General features: G+C 38.4%; 1 protein-coding gene across 2 annotated transcripts; it reads left to right on the top strand.

The window, feature by feature from the left end:
- Nucleotides 1-1,150: 1,150 nt before the first annotated feature.
- P2RY10 (P2Y receptor family member 10) lies at nucleotides 1,151-17,457 on the top strand. Of its 2 annotated transcripts, none has more exons than XM_046673570.1 (2): nucleotides 1,151-1,230; nucleotides 15,711-17,457. In XM_046673570.1, the coding sequence occupies exon 2, from the start codon at nucleotides 15,760-15,762 to the stop codon at nucleotides 16,744-16,746; it is 987 nt and encodes a 328-aa protein (XP_046529526.1). In that variant the 5' UTR covers nucleotides 1,151-1,230; nucleotides 15,711-15,759; the 3' UTR covers nucleotides 16,747-17,457. The 2 variants fall into 2 exon arrangements, with proteins under 2 accessions (XP_046529526.1, XP_046529527.1); XM_046673571.1 differs by lacking the exon at nucleotides 1,151-1,230 and adding an exon at nucleotides 15,173-15,194.
- The last annotated feature ends 8,687 nt before the right edge of the window (nucleotides 17,458-26,144 follow it).

Below are 26,144 nucleotides of genomic sequence, written 5' to 3'. Positions count from 1 at the left end.
TGATACCCTTGAACTCTGTATTAGAGATCTCTGAGTGGTGGGCATGGCTCCATTTAGTTTTCAAATAGTTCTGATTTTATAAGGAGAGCTTCTTGCAGGTCCAGGTGGTTCTCATACAAAACTATTGTCATCTACTTCCTTCGTTAATCAATCTTATCCATAAATCCAAATGCTACTGTTTGACCAAACCCACAATACTTTCTTTTTCTCCTTTGCTATGGTTATTACCGAGAAGGCTCTTTGCAGTTTCAGGCCCTGGGTTCTGAATGTGATTCCATTACAGTCCTAGAGAGGTTTATGCTGCTTTGAAAGCCTTGTTTCTCAGAACTACTCTCAGACTTGGCTAACACTATAGTCCCAAGAGTATGATCTTTTTTTATTTGCGTACTTATAAAGGCCTCGTAGATATTATACATAAAGACCAAAATCTTAGTTCACTAGAGAGAGACTCTATGGTCAACATTGTTTATTTATTCATTCATAATTTGAACATTTACTTTTTCATTTATTCCCTTACTTATTCATCAACAAATATTCATGAAAGTACCTTGTGATGGACTAATTATGACTACAGAGATGAGTCAAACATGATCTTTGCCCTCACGCAGTTTGCAGTATACTAAGGGGATAAGAAATGTACAAAAATAACCAAACTAAACATTAAAGTATGAGCCTTGAGATGAGAGGTAGAGAGAAGGGTACTCCAGATGGGAGAAAAAGCTTAAACAAAGGTAGTCCTACTGCTATTTGTGTTCTTGAGGTTTCCTCACCAGTTGCCCCTCAGGCTTGAAGGAGTTGCAGCTTTCTTGTTCTTAGGTAAACTCTCTTCAGATTTTGCCTCAAAATCCCATCTTGCCATGGAACCTATTAGAATCTAGTGAGACAGATAGGCATGCGGGTTGTGGTGGAAGGAGATAGGGTGAGGAACAGTGAGGAAGGCTGAAACGCAATCATTTGATTTTGTACAGCCTTTGGCTCCCTGACATTTGAATTTCTCTGCACAAATAAAATAAAAATGAAATAAAACTTGAGTAGTGTCATCTGCTCAAGGGACTTACCTTCGGTCTTTGCAAATAAGGTTTCTGTGGTGAGACACTAAATGCACTCAACTTCCTCTTTCAACAACAAATTTTTCAGTTATCAGCAGGATCCGTGCCACCCAGTTAGGCTTTTTTTTACCTCCAGCTCCCTGCAAAGAAACAAGAGTGCTAATACCGGCAAGGCTCCAGGGTAAGTTACAGCCTAGTATTTGGGAATTGGTGTTCCATATGGGAAGATTGGTGGGGATGTGAAGAACCAGGAGAGGGGCAGATGTAGGGCCAGTGTCCAAATTGAAAATGGTCCCAGGTTTCTCATTTCAGACTTCTTACAGCAGGAGAAGTGGTGATTGCCCTTGAGACTGACTAGAGTACAAAGTTAGGGTTAATGCCATCAGTCTCTACCATTACTCCAGGAGCATGGAGTCTGTGAGGCAGCTTATTCTTTGATGAGGGCTCACTCTTTCTTCATCAACCAGAGAAGATGGCACAAAGTGGTAAGAAAATAGTGTGTTCAGTGAGACTCATTGGGACAACTTGACATATTCAGTCAAAAAATAGGATTTGAATTTCTGCTCTCTACAATTTGTCTAGTTGCATAATGAAGGAAAATTTTTACATATAGGCTCCTTACTTTGGTAAATTTCACTTTCACAGATACGGCAGCAAATAGTTAAGTTCTTTCAAGAGAGAAGGAAAGAAAGTCAGATCATACATTTTAAAGCTGAAAGAGCTCTTACAAATCCAAGTCTCTTACAATACGGATGGGGAAACTGAGAGCCAATGAAGTGAAGACACTTAGGATCATCCAGATAGTTAGTGGCAGAGCTGGAACTAGAACCTGTGTCTTAAGTCATGTTCTCTTTCCCCTACAGCAGCCTAAATCTCCCAGAGATTATACTGTAAATGTATTTATAACTATGTTGAATTTTAGGTTAGGAAACGACAAAAATATCCCAGATGACAAGCCCTGGTGAAATGATTTCAGAGTCTATTCAGAGGTGTTTCTTGATCCTTTGAAAGCTGCTTTATGACTCAAGTTCAGCCATACTGGAGAGCAGAGCCCAAAAGAGAAGCATCTGTCTTTTCAATGATTATTGTTCTTATTGCTAGGAGTGCTAGCAACCTGCCTGGTTCTAAGCCAAGAAGACTGAGTCAAAAGGAGATTGCCACTTGGGGAGTCCTTGAAGGTGGACTGTGCCACACCATTTGGTACCAGGATCATTTTGGAAAGAATGATAACAAGCTTTGTTGTGCCTTTTGGAGGAAGTAGTCTCAGTCTCCAGGATCCTGCAAGTGGGGACATTTTTATTTTGGTTGTTCAAACAGATACAGGGAGTCATTGCCATTTTTATTAATTGAGGAGTTTATCTCTTAGCAAGTGTGATACAATAAAATTATTCACTGCTGAAAATAGGTAATATACTGGTATACTGAAGTGGCAAATGGCCTGAACTACATTGAGAATCGGGTCATACATTTGGGGTAATTGTCTTTGCAATGGTTCCTGTTGAACACAGGTCCTTCTTTGGTCAAAAGCAGTTCCTTTTTTGGCTCAACTGGAAAAGTTGTTGAGTTCAAGTTATACCGACTGCTCAAATCCTGGCAGTGGTGGAGCATAAGCCTTCAAATAAGTAAGCGTACTTCTGGGTGGTTTTGGGTGGCTTTTCATGGCCAGTTGTGTTTGACATAAGTCAGTTGGTGTCCTAGGAGGCAAGACAGTATATAACCCTCTGTCACAGCTCTAGCAAAGAAGACAGAGCTGTCTGTTGTAAACCCACCCTTTCGAAGAGTTCCACCTATCAAGGAAATGGCTGGATGAGAGTCTATGCTTTATTTAAAAACTTTTGGTCAAAAAGTCTGCTTACACTCCACGTCAGGATATTTTGCAGGGAAGTTTTCATCTAATATTGGTTCACAGGCAGAGTGATGAAGGAGATGGATTAATACGCAGAGTCAGAAGTCTTGGTTCTAACTAAAGCTCTCACTGTGGGTCCTTGGAAAAGTTGCTGTATTTCTCTGGGTCTAAACATTCTCTCCTATAATAAGGGGAGAGAGCTTGGAATAGATGGTCTTTAATTTTTTTCCTGGCAACAGTGATTTGACTCTAGGCTTCTAGGTACCTAAGAAGAGTTACATATCCTGAAGTGGTAAATAATGGAGCCATAGTAGAGAAATCTAACCAGAGGGTACCTTCTGGAAATAATAGTCTATATCTCAAAGGGAACCCAGTAAACTTTGCCAAGGGCCATTGTGTTTTTTTCAGAATAATGTTATCATGAGAGTTTCAACTTTTAGACCACAGGCCAGTGTTTCGTAAGCAATTTCCTTTTTTTATCAAGTGATAGAACACAAACAACAAACAAGAGAAAGAGTTCTGAAATCTGATTTCCACAATGACAATGTCGCTCAATCAGTATTTCTCAATGTTTTATAACTCAGGTTCCTTTTGAGAAACATAAAAATCTCACTACAAGGTTATTGTGGACTTGCCTGCCTAGGAACCAGACCCTAGACTCCTAGAAAAAACTACCCCATAGCATTGATATTTTCCAGGTACTGTGTGTCCAACAGCCCAAAAAGATTTTGTAGATCAGTACTTTCATCAGTTTGTATTATAGGGACAATTGTTTTGATTTCCAATATATTTACTATAAGAAGGAATATTTTTTTCAAGTAATGCATTTTCCACTCTTCAGCTTTAAGAATTATTGCTTTGATCCTGCCAACCATCTCTCACAGCTATACTTTTTGGGGGATTTTCTAAACATAGAAAAGTATAAGATCCAACCAAAGGCCCATGGAAATTACTCTCTGTACAAGTAAAGGGTAAATAAACTAACATTTATTTAATGTCTACTGTGTACCAGGCATGAAAATAGGTACTTTCATGCACATTTTTCATTTAATCTTCACAATGATCTATGTTGCAGGCACTGTGATCCTAATTCTATAAATGAGGAAACTGAAGCCTAGAGATATGACATGAGTTGTTTCAGACTAGACAGCTGATAACTGAGTCAAGATATTATCCCACATCTGCCCAAAGAACATAATTCCTTCCACCTCTAAAATGCTGCCCCAACTGCAAAAATGATATCTTATTAGGCTTCTTTCCTGGATGATTAAAAATCTGATAAACATGAATGCATGGAAGTTCAATTTTAACTTTAAGATATTAGTTTGTGAATAGTCTAATTGCTTTAATTCATTTTAAGGATAAAAATAATTTTACTCCCTCTAATTTATAGAAAAAAATGTCTAGACTTACAAAACATATCCAAATCTTTGTCTTTCTCACATAAAGCTGAGTTATTTAGAGTTGATTTGAATTAATTCAGGATATAGCAGAGCTCCAAATTCCAATGGCTCTTCTTTGGCTGTGGTTATGTGTGACTGAATGAAGGACATCACGGTGATGGGGGTCAGACTGGCTTGGGCAATTTATATGAGACTTATGTGGTTTAAAAAAGAAGAAAAAGTAAGATAAGGCAAAGTAAGTTAGGTTCCCAATGGCCTGTAAATGTTGTCCCTAGAGAGTGGGAAGGGCACCCATTAGCAGTCTTTCCCTTTTTAATTTTTCCTTCTCCTCCCAAAAGGACAGGTCCACATATTGGTCCTATCATCAAAGAAAATAGAAAAAGCAAACTTGATAAACATATCCACTTAGTGGTATTAGTAACCTGATGAGACATTAAAAGAGGAAAAAGACAAAGAGGGTGAAGCTTTGTAAAGTCATACTAGAGAAAAAGCAGTCACGTTGATGCCAGAAGCCTAGATTCCACTCTACTCACTCTGTCACTTGCTAACCTTATGTCTTCAGGTAGATGAAGTCACTTCTTTGAGCCTCAGTTTCCTGATCTGTAAAATGAGGATGATATCCTCTGACCTGATTATTCATAATACCTTTAGTAATGATTAACAGCAATTATAGATGTAATAATGCTTTGTAAAGTGTAAATCAGCAGGTGAGCTGAGACAGTGGTGGCTGCATTAATGATGGCAGTGGCAGTGCTGTGGTAATAGGGGCAGAAGTTGAGAGGGGCCATTCCTATAAAGTCATGGCAAGTTAGAACTGTGAGGGAGTTAAAGATCATCCAGTTCAAATTGTGTTATTTTAATAATGATGGAAATGAAACCAACAGAAGAGAAGGGGCTTAACAGGGCAGCACAAAGAGTTAGTATTTGAATAGTTACCGGAATCCAGGTGTCTTAGCTTCAAATCCACTCACTCCTTTCAATATATTCTACTGCATTTGAATCCTCCTCACTACAACGTCTTGTCAAGCCAGGTCACCACTATTATAAAGAAATTGTTCCAGTACTCTATCTGCAGATCTATTATGGTTTGGGTTCATGGGCAAAACTCCATAAAGATCCTTGGTTTTGATACAATCCTACCCTGACACCTGGTGGGCAGTCATTTGCCACATATGCATAGTTATACAAGTGCTAGAACTAGAACTGAGAACAATAGCTTCTTTATCTTTGAAGAACAGTTTATTTACAGAAAATCCATTTTAAAATATCTTTCTGTCTGTGCAATAAGTTGTTTTTATAAGAAGAATTTTAGCTTTTTCTGCTCATGAAGACCCTTATCACAACTGAAATCATAATAGCTATGACTTTGAGAAAGAAACTCAATCCTGATGAACCTCCATCTTATGATCTGTAAAAGGGTATAATAATTAACTCAGAGCTCTTGCAAGGATTAGAGGTAACATATGAATAACCCTTAGCTAGTGGCTGACAGGATGTATGTGGAAACTTCTTGGACTTAGTATTTCAGTGAAATTTAGGAGTCTGGTACAAATTCTGATGACATAATAATATAAGCTCACTTTTGCTGTTCCTTTGTGAAACCACAGCGTTGACCTAGGTGTTTGGGAAGGGAAGCTGCCTTTGGGAGGATGTTACTGGTACCTGCTAAGTTTTTGGATTCATCTCCATTGAATCATATTTAAAGACCTGACATACTTTTGTGTTCTGAGACAAAATTTAGTTATTTTCATAAAGTCAAGTGTTTAATGACCAAATTCATACTTAAACTTATGAGATCCTGTTGGATTTTAAATAAAAAGCTGGGAGTGCAAGTTTTGGAGCTCTTAAGCATCCACATTTATTAGACTCCAACTTTTTATCCTTGCCTTGACCATATTTTCCTCAGTAGCAAAGGGAGAAAGATTATGATTGTGGCTTGGGAGAGTAGCTCATGAGAGAGACGTTAGAAGTAAAATTGCCTTAGGCTCTGCTAACTTGTGTCTGTTCTCCATAGTCTTACCTTTACAAACAAATGTGCATGAACTGAGATCCTACTACATGCCTAACCTTCTGCTAAACAAAATGAAGAATATAAAAGTCTGACACAGAGTTTTCCCTCAGAGAGACTACATTCATATAGTGCAGCCCTTACATCCAGTAAGAGTACAAAGAAGGAGGAAGTTAGAACAGAGTTGCCCAGTGCAAAGACAAAATGAAAGTTGACATGGGACCTTGAGAGAGGAGTAAAATATTGATCTCTGAGATGGAATCTAGGGAGAAAGGAGTTTGATGGCATTTTAGTCACAACTTTACACCAATATTCTTTATCAGGAACATCCTTAGAGCCACACATTAAAAGTGAATCTTGATGGCTGAAAGATGGTAGCTGATTTTTCTACTTTAATTATTAGAATAGAACTCTGTGCTGGCCATTCCCTTTGAATTTGGCTTCTGTCATCAAATACCTCTTTCAGGAGAAGAGGCATCCCTCTTCATGGTCCTGGCCTTTGGTGTAGGTAGCATATAGCCTGAACAGAGGACTGCACACTAGAGAAAACAAGAGGCCTTTACTTTTATAAGGCTGATATTGAAGGCACTGGGAATTCTGTTCTCATCTCTATTTGGGTGTTCACAACTGCAGAGTTAAGGGCTGAAGTGTTGCTGAGGATATGGCATTTTCACAGGTCATAATTCTGCCTGGCCTTTTTTGTCTATGTGGTCCTACTTAGCTGAGTTGGTTATGCAATATCAATGACATTAAGTCCTTGGAGTTAATTCTTACATGGGCCAGTTAACATCAATTGTTTTAATACTGCTGTATATTTAGCCTTGTTCTAGGGTTAGAGAGAAAGAGAGAGAGAAAGACATTTAGGGCATGGTCCCTGACTGCACAATGCTCACAGCCCAGTGTCAAGAGATCCATAAATAGTTAAACAATGTAAGAATTGTCATAAGGCAAAATCCTTGTTCAGTTAAAGATATTTACTGAATGATTATGTGCCAGTCATTCTGCTAGGTTCTGGAGATTTAAAGATCAGTAAGACATGCTCTTTGCCCTCAAAATGCTCATAGTTTAGTTAGAAATACAGAGACATAAATGGAAACATTAAATATAATGAAGTAAATGTATTGTTAAAGTAATTCCTGTGGTGACATTGTAGCCCAAATTGTGTTTTTGATGCATGATTTGGTAGCAGAGTAGAGAACAGATTTTAAAAGGACAATCCTTCAAGCAGATAGACCAGTTAATGAGTGTTTTCATAATCCAGAGAGATAGGAAAGAGAGAGGGAGAGGGAGACAGAGGAAACTTGGTTTATTGAATAAAAGAGAAGAAGGGGTCTAAGATTATTCTAAGGATTATGGCTCTTGTAACTCGATAGATGCTGGATAAGTAAAAGGTCAGGGAGTATGGTGTTTTGTTTGGGACATATTCATTTTGAGATGTCTGTGAGACATTCAAATGGGAAATCTCAGCTGGAAGTTGGACATATAGATTTAATATCTGAGGAGAGGACAGGCCAGGACATAGAGACGTGAAAGTCATCAGGAAATGAGTGGTAATTGAAGCCATGAAAGTGGATGATGTTACTTAGCTCGAGGATGCTGAATAAAAAGAGAAGATATAGACCTAGGGAAATGAACATTTAAAGGATGTGTACAGCTAAAAGAAGCCATGCAAGAGACTCAACATAAATATACATATAGATCAAAAGAGAATTAAGAAAGAGTTGTGGCTTAGAAGCCAAGGCAAGAGAACGTTTCAAAAAGATGGAAGTGGTCAGACTGTGTCCAAGGCAGCAGAGAACTCCTGCACGATTTAGCAACATGATGGTCACTTGTCATCTTTGCCAAAACAGTTTCAGTGAGGTTGTGAGAGTATACACACCACTTTAGAATGCATTGAAGAATGGATATAAAGTGAGGAAAAGGAAACAATCTGTGCAAACAACTACTGTGAGAAGTTTATTTAAGAAGAGGAGGGGAGTGACAAAGAGCTAGAATAAGATGCATAGACAAGAGAAGAATTATTTTGGAGATTGGAGAGACTTGATAACAAAGATCTAACTAAGAGTGGAGGACAGCATGATGATCTAGGAGTGAAAGAGAATGATTAATGAAAGAAGATCCTGAGAGAGATAAAAGGGATTAAGAGCATGGGAACTCATCTTGAAAAACAGGAAAGGCAGCTGTGTTGAAAAGTAAGAATGACACAGCTATAGATAAGATTGCGTGTGTTGGGAGGAGACAATGGATGAAATTGAGTTGCTTCCCACCCAATAACCTCAATTTTCTCTGAGATTTAAGATGTAAAACCCTTTGCTGAGAAAGATGAGGGTGGGAGATCAGGAGAGAAGAAGCTTTAGCAGAGTTGTGAAGGTGCTGAACGGCCACCATGGGGATAGGAGAAGGTACTAATCAGGGGTGTGCAAAAAGAGTCTGGAGCAAAAGATTTTAGGCTGGAGATCATAAATTTCTAGTTTCGACATTCCAAATAGATCCTGGTATTTTTTAATAGCATCATTCAGTAGTTTGGATAGTAAAAAAGAAAATGGATTGTGGACTTGATCTGGGATTAACGCCTTGCTAGGTTGGTGCAGCAGAAGAATGGTGAATAAGGGAGTTGAGGGTTCTTGTGTTAGAGCAGTTAATTTGACCATTTAACCTAGGCTGTGTAGGGGAGGAAGTAAGAAGGAGGAAGGTGCTAAGTCAGATCAGGAGAAATGGAGACATTTAGAAATTTAAGGTCTCTGGGAGTGTATGGTGAATTTGCAGTGAAGCGATTATAATGTTAGAGAAAGAAGACCATTTGAAGAGTCAGGAATTGCTGAAGTTTGGCAGAAAGTATACATTTGAAAAGTCCTGGAATAAGGAAGAAGTGATTTGGCTCAGATTGTCAGGAAAGGTGAATGCTGTGAGCTGCTGATCTGAAAAGGCTTTGGAAAAGTGCAAAACTTTGCTTTCATTCTATAACATTTCACACGTTTTATAAATGAAATTATCTTCAACTCTTCAGTCAGTCTCCAAAACTGGTCAATTCCATCTCTGTCTTTCACTTGAAATTCTAATATTCCTCCCATACCAAGTTCAGAGCTTATTTCTCATTACCTTGACTCTTGCAACAATAGAGTGACCAACTATCCTGTTTGCCCTGTACTGTCATGGTTTTAGGACTGAAAATTCTACATCCCAGGAAATCCTTAGTCCTAGGCAAACCTAGACTGTCACCCTACAAACTCCCAACTAATTTGGACCTCCTGTCTTTAGTCTCCCATCTTTCCAATCCATCTTCCACACTGTTGTGGGAGTGATATTTCTACAACACAAGTATGGTAATATCACACCTCTTCCCAGAATCCTTCAGTGATTCCCTAGAAAACCCTCCATGATCTGATTGCACCTACCTTTTTAGTCACTTTTCCCTTCCACTATCTTCTCCCATTCTCACCTGCCATTGCACCTTCCCCACCATTTCACTGTGTTCTTCAGCTGGTCTAGAACACTTATTATTCCTTTCCATAGGCCATTCATTTTTATATGTTGGGACCTTTGAATTCTATTCATTCACCTTTGGAATTCCTTTTCCATCCTTTCTTCCCCTACACTCTGCCCATCCTTACAACTGTTCATTGAAAATGGACTTAAGCTACAAGTTGACCTTCCTATCTTCCTCTGCTGTACAGGATTCATTTCTACTTCTAAAGAAAGAAACTTCTTTGTTATCTTTTTCATGGCATGTTTAAACATATATTTTAGTTAGTTATTCTTATATCTGTCTTTTCTAAATAATTATAAAGTTCTTGAGGACAACAGTCATGTGTTATTCTTCTGGGAAATTTTCCACCACACTCCACCGTCCTCAGCAATTAGCATATTGGGTAAACACAGAGCAGAATGTCCTTTTGCTGGATGAAACTGTGAATCGCTAAATCCTAGATGAATCGTAGTGATAATACAGTGTAGGTTTTCCTGAAGAGATTGGACTTAACCACAGTTTTGAAAAGGTGCTAGGATTTAAATACAATAGTGTATAATTCAGGCAAAATAAGGTTAACGTTATCTCTTCCCCAGCCACTATCTTTGTTTTTCTCTCCACACCTGTCCCTACAGGAACAAGTAAGAAAATGTAGTTGGCTTGGCACAAGTGCCATGTTGTCTGGCTCAAGGTGCTCTGTCTCTCAGAATTTAAAGACTTTATCTTTCCTTTTTCTCCAAAAGCCCCCTGGGTACATAGTTGTGTATTTTTAGTTGTGAGTCCTTTAGTTTGTGGAGTCTCTTAGAATTTAATAGAAGAATCCTGACATGGTATACAGAGCATTGAATAAGAGGCCTAAACACCTGAATTCTGGTCCTAGTTCCACCATATTCTAACCCTGTGACCTTGAACAGGGAACTGGATTGTTCTTGAATGCATCTCTTTGTCAACTAAACACTATGGTAGGGATATTACTGGTATCTGTTCCATTTACCTCACAGGGATGATGCTATGCTACTGTGAGGATTTATCACCTATGCCATTCACCTCAGTTCTTGTCACGCACTGATTGTGATATTGGAGATTTTTTAAAATATTTCCCTCACCAGACCAGAAGTTTCTCGGGGACAGAGATTATGAGAGACAATTCTATATTCTTCCAGCACAGAGTTCACAGAATGGTGCTTATTAAATATAGGTTGAATGAATGATGGCCTCCAAGGCAGTGAGAGACCTCAAAAAGCCATGGAAAAAAGTAAATAGACAAGAGTCATTTTCCCTTTATGCTTACTCTCCATATGTGGAGAGCTTTGCGAACTACAGATGCAGACTTCTCACTCTCATTCCAGGTTCCATGCATAGGTGGGTAGAAATTCATCTGCTGTTGAGATGAGGCAGGTGTACCCTTTGTAGAATGACACCAACAAAAATATGGGATTGAGATGCTTTTGGAAGCAGATCAAAAGGACTACCCTCTTCCTGAGATCCAGGTAACAATGTTGATAGTATTCTGAGAACTTGGGCTGTGCTGGTTTCTACCCAGAGGATATATCTGATCATCTGTGATTTCTAAATTAGTTATTTTGATTTTCTCTCAGGCTTCTACAGGCATGGCTTTTCTAAGTTGAAAGGGTTAAGTGCAGGGAATATTGAGGATAAAGTTGACATATCAAGGTTTATACTTTTGCTTATTGCTTCTAAATAGGGACTTTAAACTATCGTGTATGCAACTCATTCCAATCATACAATCTTTCTTTGAGTGTTTACTAAGTAGCAGGCTAAGTCTAGGATATATGGTGTGAACAGAACAGATCTTGCAATAGCACTAAGGGAGCTAACAGCACAGTGGGTAAATAGCCAATAAATAAGTAAACAAACATCTAAATTAGAGATGTTGATGCTGCAAAGAGAAAGAATAAAGAGTATGAGAGTACGTAATGATGTATATGATTGCCTAGATAGTATTGGCCATGAAAGTCTCTCTGACCTGCAAACTGATGTTAAAAGGAGCCAGATATGTGAAGATTTAGAGGAACAGAATTCCAGAAAGAAGGAACGACATGTGCAGAAGCCTTTGTCAGGAAAAATCCTTGGCTTGTTCTAGAAACTGAAAGCATCTCAGTGCAGTTGAAACATAGAGAATGAAGAAGAGAATGGTATGAGGTGATGTTGAAGGGCACAAGAGCCATATTAGATATGGCCTTTAGGCTACAATGAAAAGATTAGCCTTAATACAAAAGAGAACTGGGACAAGAACTTTAGGCAGGAGAATGACATGATATTTCAAAAGAAGATCACTTGGGCCACAGTGTGGAAAAAGTTAGAAGGGATCAAGAGATAACATAGTCCCTGCCATGAAGGAGTGCAAAATCCAGTTGAGAAAAACATGTTAACAGAATTTCAGTAAGTGTGGTAAGTGCCATGACAGAGATAAGGAAGTATAGAGACAAGCATGGGTTCCAATTCCAATATACTACCTCTACACTATGCAAATTTTGTGACTTTGGCGTAACTTATTCAACCTCTCTTGGTCTCGGTTTCCTCATTTATAATATGAAAATAATCTTAGGCTGCTACGAAGATTAATGAAATAACATGTGAAGAGTGCTTAGTCTGTAAATAAATTGCAGCCCTCAATAAAAGGTAGCCATAATTAAAATTAGTGTTAGACACAGTATAGGGAATGGACTGCAGGGGGCATGATTGGGGTGCAGGAAGCCCAGTAAGGCATCTGTTACAACAGTCAAGAGGAATGTTCACAGTGGCCTGTATTAGGATGGCAACAGTGGAAGTGTACATGGATTGGAGATAAGTTTGAGAGCATTTTAGGGGAATCACTTGGTTTCTGACCGGATGTGGACAAAATGTAGTCATAGGGGTTGGATAAATCCCCAGTTTCCAGCTTGAGTTTCTGGGAGGGAGAATCATGACACATTTAGAAGTGGAGCTCAGATTCATGAGTGAATCACCAGTCTCCCACTTCTTTCTGCGACAGGAATCAAAGATATGTCCAGATTGAAGGGGAGGAGAAATTAGCAACACAGGGGACACAGACTAACCAGAAAAATCAACCATAGAGTCAGAACTAAAGGAGAGACCGAGAGAGAGGCAGAGACAGAGAGAAGGGTTATACTCTCTCTAGAGTTTCTCTTTAGCCCTTCTATTCAGCATTTTCCTGTTAGTAGCTTCTCAGCTTGTTCTCCTTTCTTAAATTTCAGAAACGTCACAAATTGTCCGTAGCAAGCTAAATGTTCCCTCTCTGAGAGAGTTTATATTTCTGTCTTACCCAAAACAAATTCCCCCAGCCTCTCCCTACCATGGGGATTTTACATTTAATTGTCATCAAACAGATTTGGGGAAAATCCCTTCCTATCTCCCCTTCGGTCTGGAAAAGAGAAGAGGTTTTGGAAAGCAGGCCATGCAAATCTCCAAGCTTACAATAAACTGAATTGCAAAGGCATAAGAAGCCACAGAAAAAAGAAAGTGTGAACGTGACCTTTAGCATACTGTTCTGGCCCAATAGGGCTCTGTTATTTAACACAGAGGTATGAACAGAACATGCTGCTTTAGAAAATGAAACTTTCTACACCAGTTATGCAGAAACAAATACCCATGTCTCTAAAATGCAAAAGTGGAAGTGTAATTTTGGTGAGTGTGAGCTTTCTTAGTTCTTGGAATTATAATGTATTTGATGTATCTTCCCTTGCTCTCTCACAGTTTCATCATGGATAATAGATAATAGTAGAAACAGTGCCAATACTGAAGTCAAAGTGAGTGGTGAGAAGGGATGGGGGACATGTGTGGGGGCAGGTGTTTAGTTATATCCTGATGGCTTAATCTTAGTGTTATAAGTTCATAAGTTCTTACTATGGGATTAAAAATGTTCTGCCATAATGTGCCTTCCAGATGTTACAATGAGCCTCATTCTCTTAAGTAGTCCCTCCTGAGCAGAGAGAGGCAAGTGGTATAGTGGAAATAGCATAGACCTTGGAACAAGTAAGGCATGATAGTAAATCTCATTTTTACCATTTTCTAGTTTTGTTACCTCAGACAATTTACTGAATGTCTCTGAACCCCAGTTACCTGATCTGCACTATGAGAGGAATAATGGTACCCATCTTTTAGGATGGTTGTAAGAATTAAATTAAACAATGCATGTGAAAAATTCCACTGCAGATTCTGGGGTCCATCATTGATACTCACAACATGATAATTATTTTCTGTCTTTTCACCTGTGGGCACATGTCCACCTTCTGTTCAAGGTCATACATACATAAGTAAGATGACTGCTTGACTCTTTAGGATATATCACAGATAGGCTAAGTACGGGGGATGGAATATAAGGGGAGGGAAAGTGAAATTACTCTTTAAAGTAATAGTAGCTCATAGTGTTGACTCTGTTTTATCTATGAATTTATCACTTGGGGTTCTGTTCTAATGTTACATTTCTATGTCTTGAAACAGGACTTAAAATGACATAGGAAGTCATTCTGCTACTTAGGAGAAGAATCTGAAAGCATGCCACTCCTTTATTTTTGTAAAATTACTTAAAATAAAACAAAATAAAATCAAGAACAACAAAACCCTTACTCCATTTGAAGAATAACCTCATTACTTATTTCTTCCACTTTTAGTTCTAAATGCAATAAACATTCCTGAAATATGGACAGAAGCTATGTTTGTAAAATTTAGTGTTTGGGAGGAAAATAAATGATGAAGAGAAGGGTGTCTATAAAGATTAGGCACCTTGCCCCTCCATTTGAAGTCCCAGATCTTCCATTTAGTAGCTTATGGCCTTAATAAACTCCTCTCTGGGCCTGGCTTCTTCTACCTGTATTATGTGGAGGCTGAATTAAATGATTTTCCAATGTCCTTTCCAGTCTGAAATCATACAAGTAAGTTAAAGTAAAATAATGATATTGTTGCTCTCCTGCCATTCTTATTTGCAGGCAGCCTGCATAAATCCATGGCCAGATCTTAAGAAGCCCTAAAGATTACTCTGTATTCCCCATGCCCTACATATAATACATAATACAAACTACACTAAAGCATAAAATAAGATTAAGGAAATCCACAAAACTTTTTTTCCTTATGATGACTACTTTAATGAAAAATAAGTATTAAATCTTAAGTTTTTCCAAAAAAATGATTTTAGTAGACTGTTTTGCTGGTGCTCTAATCAATGTTCACTGTGACTATTGGATAATCTGCAATGTCCATGATGTCACATCAATACAGAATTCCCCTTAGACGGAGAAATGATCTCTTCTTTTCTAGATAATACAAAGGAAAATATCCTGGTTCAGTTTCTAAATTTATATATTACTGAAATTTTTCATGTAAATTTGGAATGAAACCTAAGCCAAGAGAGAAAGACAAAGTGCACAAGAACAACCAGCTACTGTGATACAATAATAAGGAGGTAAGATTCCCAAGCCCTGAAAATCAACTAGGATACTGGCAATGCAGGCTAAAGGAAGCAGGGTCACTTTTCAAGTGCTGGAGTGCCAAGACAGGAAGTCAGGACCTAATGGGCAAGGTGGCAGACAAAGGAGAGGCAAGGGGACCTAAAAGGTGAGACAGTATTCACTCTAATCAGGGCTTGGGGCAAGACAAATTTGAACACAAAAGCAGTAGTCTCAAATGCCACACCCTTTTGGCTATGGTGAGAACAATAGACTGAATATTTCAGTACATCCTTGTCTGCAACACAACTTAGGCTCTAGCAGGGTAGTTTGGAGACGATTTCATGATTCCCTAACTGATTTCACTAGGTGACTTTGGATCAGTATATCTTCCTTGAGCATCTACTTCTTCATCTGTAAACAAGCCCCTTCTAATTTTAATATTCTATGCCTCTGTAAGTATAAAAAGGAATCTGAATGTTGGCTAAAGAACTACTTAACTAATATACTCTTCTTTTTTTTGTTTTGGGCAGGGATCATAACTTCACGGCTTACTTTGATGATTATACTGAAATATTCGTGATGGGTGGCAACAGTACCAGCAATGCTGAGACTGACTGCAATGTCACTAATGTGACATTTCAGTACTCCCTTTATGCAACCACCTACATCCTCATATTCATCCCTGGTCTTCTGGCCAACAGTGCAGCCTTGTGGGTTCTGTGCCGCTTCATCAGCAAGAAAAATAAAGCCATCATTTTCATGATCAACCTCTCTGTGGCTGACCTTGCTCACGTGCTGTCCTTACCCCTCCGGATTTACTATTACATCAGCCACCATTGGCCTTTCCAGAGGGCCCTTTGCCTGCTGTGCTTCTACCTGAAGTATCTCAACATGTATGCCAGCATTTGCTTCCTGACGTGCATCAGCCTTCAGAGGTGCTTCTTTCTCCTCAAGCCCTTTAGGGCCAGAGACTGGAAGCGTAGGTATGATGTGGGCATCAGTGCTGCCATCTGGGTCATCGTGGGGACAGCCTGTTTGCCATTTCCCATCCTGAGAAGCACAGATTTAGCCAACAACACTGAGTCCTGCTTTGCTGATCTTGGTTACAAGCAAATGAATGCAGTGGCTTTGGTTGGGATGATTACAGTTGCTGAGCTGTCAGGATTTGTGATCCCAGTAGTCATCATCGCATGGTGTACCTGGAAAACTACTATATCCCTGAGACAACCACCAATTGCTTTGCAAGGAATTGGTGAGAGGCAGAAAGCACTGAGGATGGTTTTCATGTGTGCTGCAGTCTTCTTCATCTGCTTCACTCCTTATCATATTAACTTTATTTTTTACACCATGGTAAAGGAAACCATCATTAGCAGTTGTCCCATTGTCCGAAGCACCCTGTATTTCCATCCTTTTTGTCTATGCCTCGCAAGTATCTGCTGCCTTTTGGATCCAATTCTTTATTACTTCATGGCCTCAGAGTTTCGTGACCAACTATCCCGCCATAGCAGTTCTGTGACCCGTTCCCGCCTCATGAGCAGGGAGAGTGGTTCATCAACGGTTGGCTAAAAATAAAACAACTCTTCAATTATGACTTTGTTTAACTATGTTCCCTTGCTTTTTCCAAAGGCCAGAATGACCAGCCAGACAATTTCTTTAATCGATCTTTGGAAACAACATGAATATCTTGTTGTATGATAGTTGTGGTCGCAGGGGTGTGATGGTGGAGGCAGAGTGTGAAAAATGTGGGAGAGGAAGGGAAGATGGAATTTGCCTGTTTCTTCTTTGAAATTCAAGGCACTTTTTTATTTAGGAAACCTAGATCAAGTTTTTACAGGTATTTTCAACCAAATGGAAATTGGATATTTTATCTTAAACGTTTCTTCAGTAAATATGATGTTAGTAAGATACAATAAATACATGAATCTTTTATAGTACATGAATCTTTTATAGAACGTAAAAGCAAATCTCTTTCATATGAAGACCTTTATTTGTGAATGAGAGGAAAAATATCCAGTCTTTCTAAGAGATAAATGCACAGGCAAGGGGGAGTGAAGATTGAAGCAGTGTGCATAAATTTTAAGACCCCAAATCTATTACTGAATAAAGAGCATGGGAATTTGTTCATTCACTGAAAATGTATTGGATATCTATTGTATTCTAGGTTCCCACTTTCTTAGGTACTTACACATGTAGGATCTCATCTGGCCGTTTAATAAACTTGTGGAAATTTCCAATACAAATGAATAAATGGAACCTCAAAGAAGTGAAGCAGCTTGCCTTGGGATAAACAGTGGTGAGCCAAATTTTTTCCTGTATATACGACATATGCTTAAGTTATTCCCTCTATTTCTGTTGTTGCCTTTATTAAGTCGATACTAAACTCGGTTTAAAGACACAGACTAAAGCTAAGCTACATAAGACCAAGACCATTTCTACACAATTTGCCTGAGCTTATCTGAAAAGTCTGTGGGTTGTGGGGATGGCATGTCAGGCTTCAGGCTGCAGAGTATCAAATGATAAATAGATAGATTGTTCTAATACTGCCCCTATCTACTGAGTCTTGATGATCAGGGCTATAGAAGATCCAAAGAGTTCATCATTTCCCAGAAAATATATTTTAAGGCTTAATATAGGTCATACAAACCCCATAAAAGGATAAAGGAAAGAAAGCTGTAAAGCTGAGAGATGAGCATTCCGTGAAATTTAGATATTTTTTGGAATTGGTCCAAGGTCTTTTTTCTTAATCATTACTCGACTAACTCTCAACAAATTTGTGTATATTAAGAAGCTTCTCTATGAGCAGAGCTCACAGAACTGCATTAGAAAGAGAAAACATCACATCATGAATGAACTGAAGAAAAGTGTGTATCTTCCTTCTAGCAATCTTCTTATCTTCATTTTTCTAGAGGTTATAGCTATTATTTCAGAGCCATTATGGAGGATTTGAATACAAGCAATCCTCAGCTTATCACGTTGGCACTTATGAACCTCAGTACATCACTCTAATCTTTTATGCCTGCAACTTAAATAGCACAGATGTTTGGTGTGCAGGGAGAAGGGAAGTGGTAGTTCTCAGAATATCTATTTGAATAGACTAGCTATGAAAGAGGAAGGAGGGACAACTGAAAAAGGAAGAATTAAAAGAAAAAAAGAACAAGTTTTCTAGGGAGTGAGAGTCTTGTAATTGTAAAATAATGAAACTGGTTTTCTTGTGCTTTATTAGCCTGCATATGGCACTGGAAGCTTTCCAGACTTGCTTGAAGTTAAAGGGAGCGTTATCAGAATGTCTTGACAGCCCCACTCTAAGGAGATGATTTTGAAAGAAATCCATTTGGAACTACACATTCTGCTATATTTTGTGAAGAAAAGGAACCTCAGTTCTAAATAGTCACACTTTATGTTCCCTTTTTTCAAGTTTTTGTCAAGAGGTAGTTCTTCAAGTACAGGATTTTCAGATTATTGGGCAAATTAAATTATCTGCTTTCCATTTGGCCACTATTAAAGTGAAATCTTTAGGCTTTTTCTGATAGGTGAATTCTAATTGTAGTGAGAGAGAAAAAGATGACATCAAAGCAAGCAATGATTTGTTCTTAAATATTAAAGGCTGGGATGCCTTATATAATACGAGGGGGAAAGGTGACAATGCTTGGTCTTATGAGACAGCTCAAGAAATCAGTGAGACTACTTTAAGGTATTGCAATAAATAACAATTTGAACAGTTATCCCTATGCTTATCACAGGGACATGATGTGAGACAAAGAGGACAGCAAAAAATATATCCTTGAATAAGCTTATCAAAAAGTCACCAAAAAAAGCTCTACATTGCCCCAAATCTCTGGAAGACACCTGTCAAAATCAACTTAGAAACCATTCAGAATCCCATAATCCTCACAAAAGACTCTTTAACCTATAGCTTTGGTTAAAAAAAAGGTAAGGGATTTTGAGCAATATAATAACTTTGTGCAGCAATCTATATGACCTTACTTCAGTTTATGCATGATTGGTTATGTTGTTGACTTTTACAAATATTAAAAAACTAGCACAGCGTACATTTTCATATTTAACATTTATGATAGATTAAATAGGTTATGTTTATGGAGTATATGGTAATTTTTATAAAAATATTAAGCCTCATGCTCTTATTTGAAAATGTAACTCCTCTATTATAAAATTGCTTTTATAAGAAAATTAGTTTCTTCTTAAATTATTTTGCATATTTTCCAGGAATATAACCCACCATAAAAGTAAGGTTACTGCTTATAATGGAAACTTAAAACCACATTCCTCTTTTAAATAGTAAGTGGTTTCGGTGTCCTATTAAGTCTTTAGATCTAATACTGTGCCTTTAAGTACACTGCAAATGCAATATGTAATTATAAGTAAAAGTATGCTGTTATTCTCTAAGGCTCTAAAAATTAATTTCCCAAAGTTCCAAATTTACCACCAATGAATAATTAAGGTACTTTGGTGCCCTAATGTTTTAATCATTAAACCACAATTTTATTTTTGGAACAGAAAATTTGTTTCCATTTTTCATATAGATATTACTTTGTCCAGGTAAATTACATGTGCAGAATTTTCAGTATACAGAATTGATAAAGTAGGAAGGGAACAACTGGTTTACAGAAACTGAATTTCAAATTGGGTACTAAAGAGAAAGACGGAGAGTAACAAAATTCCAGGAGATGTTAGCATAGACTAGCAGATTTCCTGATCTTCTGGAGTTGGGGGGCAGATTTACATGACTTGCAAAATTACATCTGAACTCAGTCTTGCATGATGGGAAAGTTTTCAAGTTTTGCTAAATATAGAGAAAGAGTAAGCATTCTTATTGGAAACTCCCCTGATCCAAGTGTGCAAAGATAGAAAAACTGGGAGGTGATTAATACTGAATATTATCATTTGGCTAGAAATATACAAGGAAGCAGTAAGTAATGAGGTGAAATTTGGAAGCCTGGTTCAAGATGGTGACTTAGGAAGATCCTGTACTTACTTCCTCCCATGACACATGAAATCAACAGTTATATATGGAACAACTTTCATAGGAAAAGATCTAAAAACTGGTGGACTGACCCCTTCACATGGGGAGATGAGAGAGGGAAGTCACATGGAAGCGGGTAGAAAAGGCTGAGGTGAAATCTTGCCATGAACCTCACCCCCGGGTGGGGTGACTCACAATCAGGTGGGAACTCAAAACGCAGAGCTTCAACTTGAAGAGTAAAGGGTTTATACCGCACATCCAGCACTCCAAGTTTTAAGACTAGCACCTAAAAGAGGAGCCCCAAAAACATCTGGCTTTGAAGACCAGTGGGGTTCATTCCCATGAGACCCATGCGGCTGTGGTGAACTGAGAAGGCTCTTAAAGGGCTCACATGCAGACTTGTTCACCCCAGGGCCCAGCACAGAAGCAGCCCTTTGAAAAGCACTTAGAGGTCATGTAAAAAAGAGACTCATTTGCTAATTTTAAAGCATTGATCTGAGGGGCAGGGGCCTGTTGGAATATTCTGTGGGCGATGGAAGCTCGTGGGCACTGTCGTCCTGCTCTCCCTCTGCCTTGCTAAAGCCGGCAGATGCAATCATTTTTTTCTCCTTTCTAACGGGTGTTCCAGCTGATGGAGTCCATCTTCCAAGCTCTCTCTCTTCTGCCTTGGTAAAGCCTGCAGGTGCTATATTTTTTTAAAATTTCTCCTTTATGTTTTCTTTTTTAACCTGTCTTCTATTTTTACTTTTATTGTTCTTTTTTCTATTTTTTGTTATTATTTTTTCTTTGGCAGGTGCCATCTTTGCACTCCCCCTCTGTCTTGCTCCAACCAGTGTTCACCATCTTTACCTCTCCCTCTGCCTCAGTCCAGGGTGCTACTATTTTCCAGCAAGGAGCTTCTACACATGTCTGGCACCCAAGTTTTTATATCTGGTGACCTGATTTTTGTGGCTGCCACCCAGAGGATGCCCCTTGAAAGTCTGGCTCTGGAGGCCAGGTGGGCTTGCAATCCTGGGTCCCATTACACTATAACAATCAGAGAGAGAGTTTTTGGGAGACTACCACCCACAGGGCACTTCACAGATAATAGACTATAACATACCCCTAACTTTTCTGAGAAAGAGGTCTATTTGCTTGTCCAGGAGCTTTGGCCTGAGGTGCAGACTTATGGTTTGGCACTCTTATAGGAGTCTATGGAAGTGCTTCCTGGGAATGGAGGCTTGTGGATGCAATCTTTTCAATCTCTGTATGCCTTGCTCCAGCTCACCAGTATCTTTCAGAAAAGAGCTTATACTCTTCTCAGGTGCCCAGATTTATGCAGCTGATGCCAGAGGACATCTCTTCATCACCTGGCTCTGGAGGCCAGAAGGGCTTACACTTGTGGGTCCCACAGGACTGTAACCAATGGAGAAGGAGCTCTTAAACGCCTACCACTCCCATGGCATAGCAAGAGACAACAGACCCAGGAGTTCGGTCTTTCTGTGAAGGAAGCCTATTAGCTAATCATCATGACTGGCCTGAGGGACAGGTTTCTAATTAAACACACATCTAAGGACTGACTGTAAACCTTCCCTGAGAGCTCAAAGGGCAGCACTATCTTTTTGTTCTCTGCCACACAGAGCGCCAGCATCTCTTGAAGAGGAGCTCCTATATGTGTCTGGTGCCCCAGTTTTCATGTTGGGTGCCCTGGTTTTTGCAGCCACAATCCAGAGAATAACCCTTAATCTCCTGGCTCTGGTGGGCAGGAGAGCTTGCATTCTTGGGTCCTGTGGGACTGTAACAATCAGAGAAACAGTTCTTGGCAGGCTTACCCCTCAGGACACTACACAGACAGAAGACTAGAACACACTCCTGGCCTTCCTGTGAGAAATGCCTACTTGCTTGTCCTGGAGCTTCAGCCTTAGGGGCAGGCTTCATGTTTGGCACACATCTAGGGGCTATAGAGGTGCTCTCAGGGAACTTAGGCTGAGGGATGCTGTCTTTGTATTTTCCCTCTACCTCACTACAGCTTACTGATATCTCCCAGAAAGGAGAAGATGAAACAGTCATCTGGAGCTCAAATTTTTGTGACTGCCACCCAGGGGACACCTTCAGATCTCCTGTTTCTGATGGCCTGCAGGGCTTCACTTGTCGTCCCACAAGACTATCTATATTTGCATTCTTATCTTTTTGAGGAAGATTGGTCCTGAGCTAACATCCGTGCCTGTCTTCCTCTACTTTATATGTAGGATGCCTGCCACAGCATGGCTTGAAAAGTGGTGCCTAGGTCCATGCCCAAGATCTGAACTGGCAAACCCTGGGCTACTGAAGTGGAGCATGCGAACTTAACTGCTATGCCACCAAGTCAGCCCATATATTTATTCTTTAAAAGCTGTTGCCTAAGGGCCTGGCTTCCAATCAGCCTGAATCTAAGTGCTGACTGAGATCCTCTTCTTCATGACACTGACTGGTCTTGGCACAGCCTCGACTACTGGGAACTATAAAAAATAAAATAGGCTGCTTGCACAATGAGAAAGGTTTGAGAGACAATCAAGAGCTAGGGAAGAGTGGAACAATAAGGTTCATCTACTTGAGGTCACTCTTTCAAGATTGGGAGAGGTAGCTAATTCATCTATTGCATGGAAACCAAGACAGAGAGTCAAGCAAAATGAATAAATAGAGAAATATGTTCCAAATAAAAGAATAAGATAAAAATCTCAGGAAAACCCTTAATGAAACAGAGATAAGTAATTTACCAGATAAAGAGTTCAAAGTAACATTCATAAAGATGCTCACTGAACTTGGGAGAAGAATAAATGAACACAGTGAGAACTTCAACAAAGAAGCAGAAAATATAAGAAAGTACCAGACAGAAGTCACAGAGCTCAACAGTACACTAACGAAAGTGAAAAATACATTAGATGAAATGGAAGAAAAAATCACTGAATTCAAAAACAGGGCAGAGGAACTCACCCAATCAGAGCAACAAAAAGAAGAAAGAATGAAAAAAAGTGAAGATAGCTTAAGAGACTTACGGTACAACATTAAGTGGACTAACATTCACATCACAGGGGTCCCATAGAGAAAGGGGCAGAAGACTTATCTGGAGAAATAATAACTGAAAACTTCCCTAACCCAGGGAAGAAACAGAAAATACAGATCCAGGAAGCTGAGAGAGTTCCAAATAAGATGAACCCAAAGAGACTCACAGGAAGACACATTATAATTAAAGTGTCAAAAGTTAAAGACAAGGAGAAAAGCATCAAAGCAGGAAGAAAAAAACAACTTAGACTATTCAGAAGATTTTTCAGCAGAAACTTTGCACACCAGAAGGGAGTGGCACAATATAATAACTTTTTTTCAAAGTGCTTAAGGAAAAGACTTCCAACCAAGAATACTCTACCCAACAAAGTTATTATTTAGAATTGAAGGACACAGAATATTCTGTACAATCAGAAGCTAAAGGAGTTCATCACCACTAAAGAAGCCTTACAAGAAACAGTAAAGGGACTTTCTAAAGCTGAAAAGAAAGGGCACTAGTTAGCAACAAGGTAACATATGAAAGTATAAATCTTACTGGTAAAGGTAAGTATATAGTAATGGTAGTGAATTAATCACTTATAAAGCTAGTATGAAGGTTCAAAGACAAAAGTAGTAAAGATAACTGTAACTACAATAATTATTAAGGTATATACAAGATAAAAAGATGCAAAGTGTGACATCAAAAGTATAAAATGTGGGGGGAGTGTAAAAATGTAGAGCTTTAGAATGCATTCAAACTTAGGTTGTTTTCAACTTAAAATAGACTGGTAAAAATATGGTCATGCATCACTTAATGATAGGGATACATATGAAAAATGTGTCATTAGGCAGTTTGATTATTGTATGAACATTATAGAGTGAAGTTACAGAAACCCAAATGGTATAGCCTACTACACACCTAGGCTATACAGTATAGCCTATTGCTCCTAGGCTACAAACCTGTACACCATGTTACTGTACTGAATACTGTAGGCAATTTAACACAATGGTAAGTATTTGTGTGTCTAAACATAGAAAAACCACAGTAAAAATATGATATAAATCATAAAAATGGCACACCTGTATAGAGCACTTACCATGAATGGACTTTTCAGGACTGGAAGTTGCTCTGGACGAGTCAGTGAGTGAGTGGGGAGTGGATGTGAAGGCCCAGGACATTACTGTATGCTACTGTAAACTTTATGAACACTGTACACTTAGGCTACACTAAATTTATAAAAACTATTTTTTGTCTTCAATAATAAATTAACCTTAGCTTATTGTAAGTCTTTTACTTTATAAACTTTTTAGTTTTTTTAACTTTTTGACTTTTTTCTAATAACACAGGTTAAAACACGAACATGTTGTACAGCTGTACAAAAATATTTTCTTTCTTTGTATCCTTCTTCTATAAGTTTTTTCTATTTTTAAAATTTTCAATTGTTTTACTTTTCAATTTTTTTTTTGTTAAAAACTAAGTCACAAACATACACATCCTGATCCTACACAGAGTCAGGATCATCAATATCACCATCTTCCACCTCCACATCTTGTCTCACTGGAAGGTTTTCAGGGACAATAGCATGCATGAAGCTGTCATCAGCATCACCACAAACATATGAGTAATGCATTGAGCTACGATGTTATGATGGCTACGACAAGACTAGGTGATAGAAATTTTTCAGCTTCATTATAATCTTATGGGACCACTGTTGTATATGCAGTCCATCATTGACTGAAACATTCTTAAGTAGCACATGACTATATAAGTTGTTATATGTAAGCCACATGGTAACCACAAAGCAAAAACCTATAGAAGATACACAAAAGATAATGAGAAAAAAATCTAAGGATACTACTAAAGAATGTAATGAAACCACAATGGAGAGAGCAAAAGAAGAAGAAAGAAACACAGGAACTACAAAACACCCAGAAAATAATTAATAAAATGGCAAGAAATACATACCTATCAATAATTACTCTATATGTAAGTAGACTAAATTTCCCAATAAAAATATATAGACTGATTTAGTGGATAAAAAATCAAGACTAGCTATATGCTGCCTACAAGAGCATACTTCAGACATAAGGACATATACAGACTGAAAGTGAAGGGAAGGAAAAAGATATTCCATGCAAATGGAAGCAACAGAAAGCTGGGATAGCTATACTTATATCAGACAAAACAGACTTTAAAACAAAGACTGTAAGAAGTGGCAAAGAAGGGAATTACATAATGATAAAGGGGTAAACCCAACAAGAGGATATAACATTTGTAAATATTTATGTACTAAATATAGGAGTACCTAAATATATAAAGCAAATTTTAACAGAACCAAAAAGAGAAATACACAGCAATACAATAATAGTAGGGGACTTCAATAACCAACTTACATCAATGAATAGATCATCCAGACATAAAACCAATAAGGAAACTGTTCTTAAACAACATGCTAGGTCAGATGAACTTAACAGATATATACAGAATATTCCTTTCAAAAGCAACAGAATACACATTCTTCTCAGTGCACATGGAACATCTTCCAGGATAGATGGTAAGTTAGGCCACAAAACAAGTCTTAACAACTTTAAGAAGATTGAAATTATATCAAGTATCTTTTCCAACCGCAACAGTATGAAACTAGAAATCAATTATGAGAAAACAGAAAATTCACAAATACGTGGAGATTAAACAACATGCTACTGAACAACCAATGGGATATTGTTCAGCTGTGAAAAAACCAACGAAATCTTTCCATTTGTGACAACAGGGATGGAGCTTGAGGGCATTATGCTAAGTGATATAAATCAGACAGAGAAAAGCAAATATTGTATGATCTCACTTATATGTGGAATCTAAAAACATTTAGAAAAACAAACTCATAGATACAGAGAACAGATTGGTGGTTGCCAGAGGCAAGGGGTGAGGGGGTGGGCAAAATGGGTGAAAGGAGTCAAAAGGTACTATTTTCTAGTTATAAAA

This window comes from Equus quagga, chromosome 10 (genome assembly GCF_021613505.1).
Source record: "Equus quagga isolate Etosha38 chromosome 10, UCLA_HA_Equagga_1.0, whole genome shotgun sequence".
In the NCBI taxonomy this organism is placed as follows: domain Eukaryota; kingdom Metazoa; phylum Chordata; class Mammalia; order Perissodactyla; family Equidae; genus Equus; species Equus quagga.
This window is presented reverse-complemented; position numbering and strand designations above follow the sequence as displayed.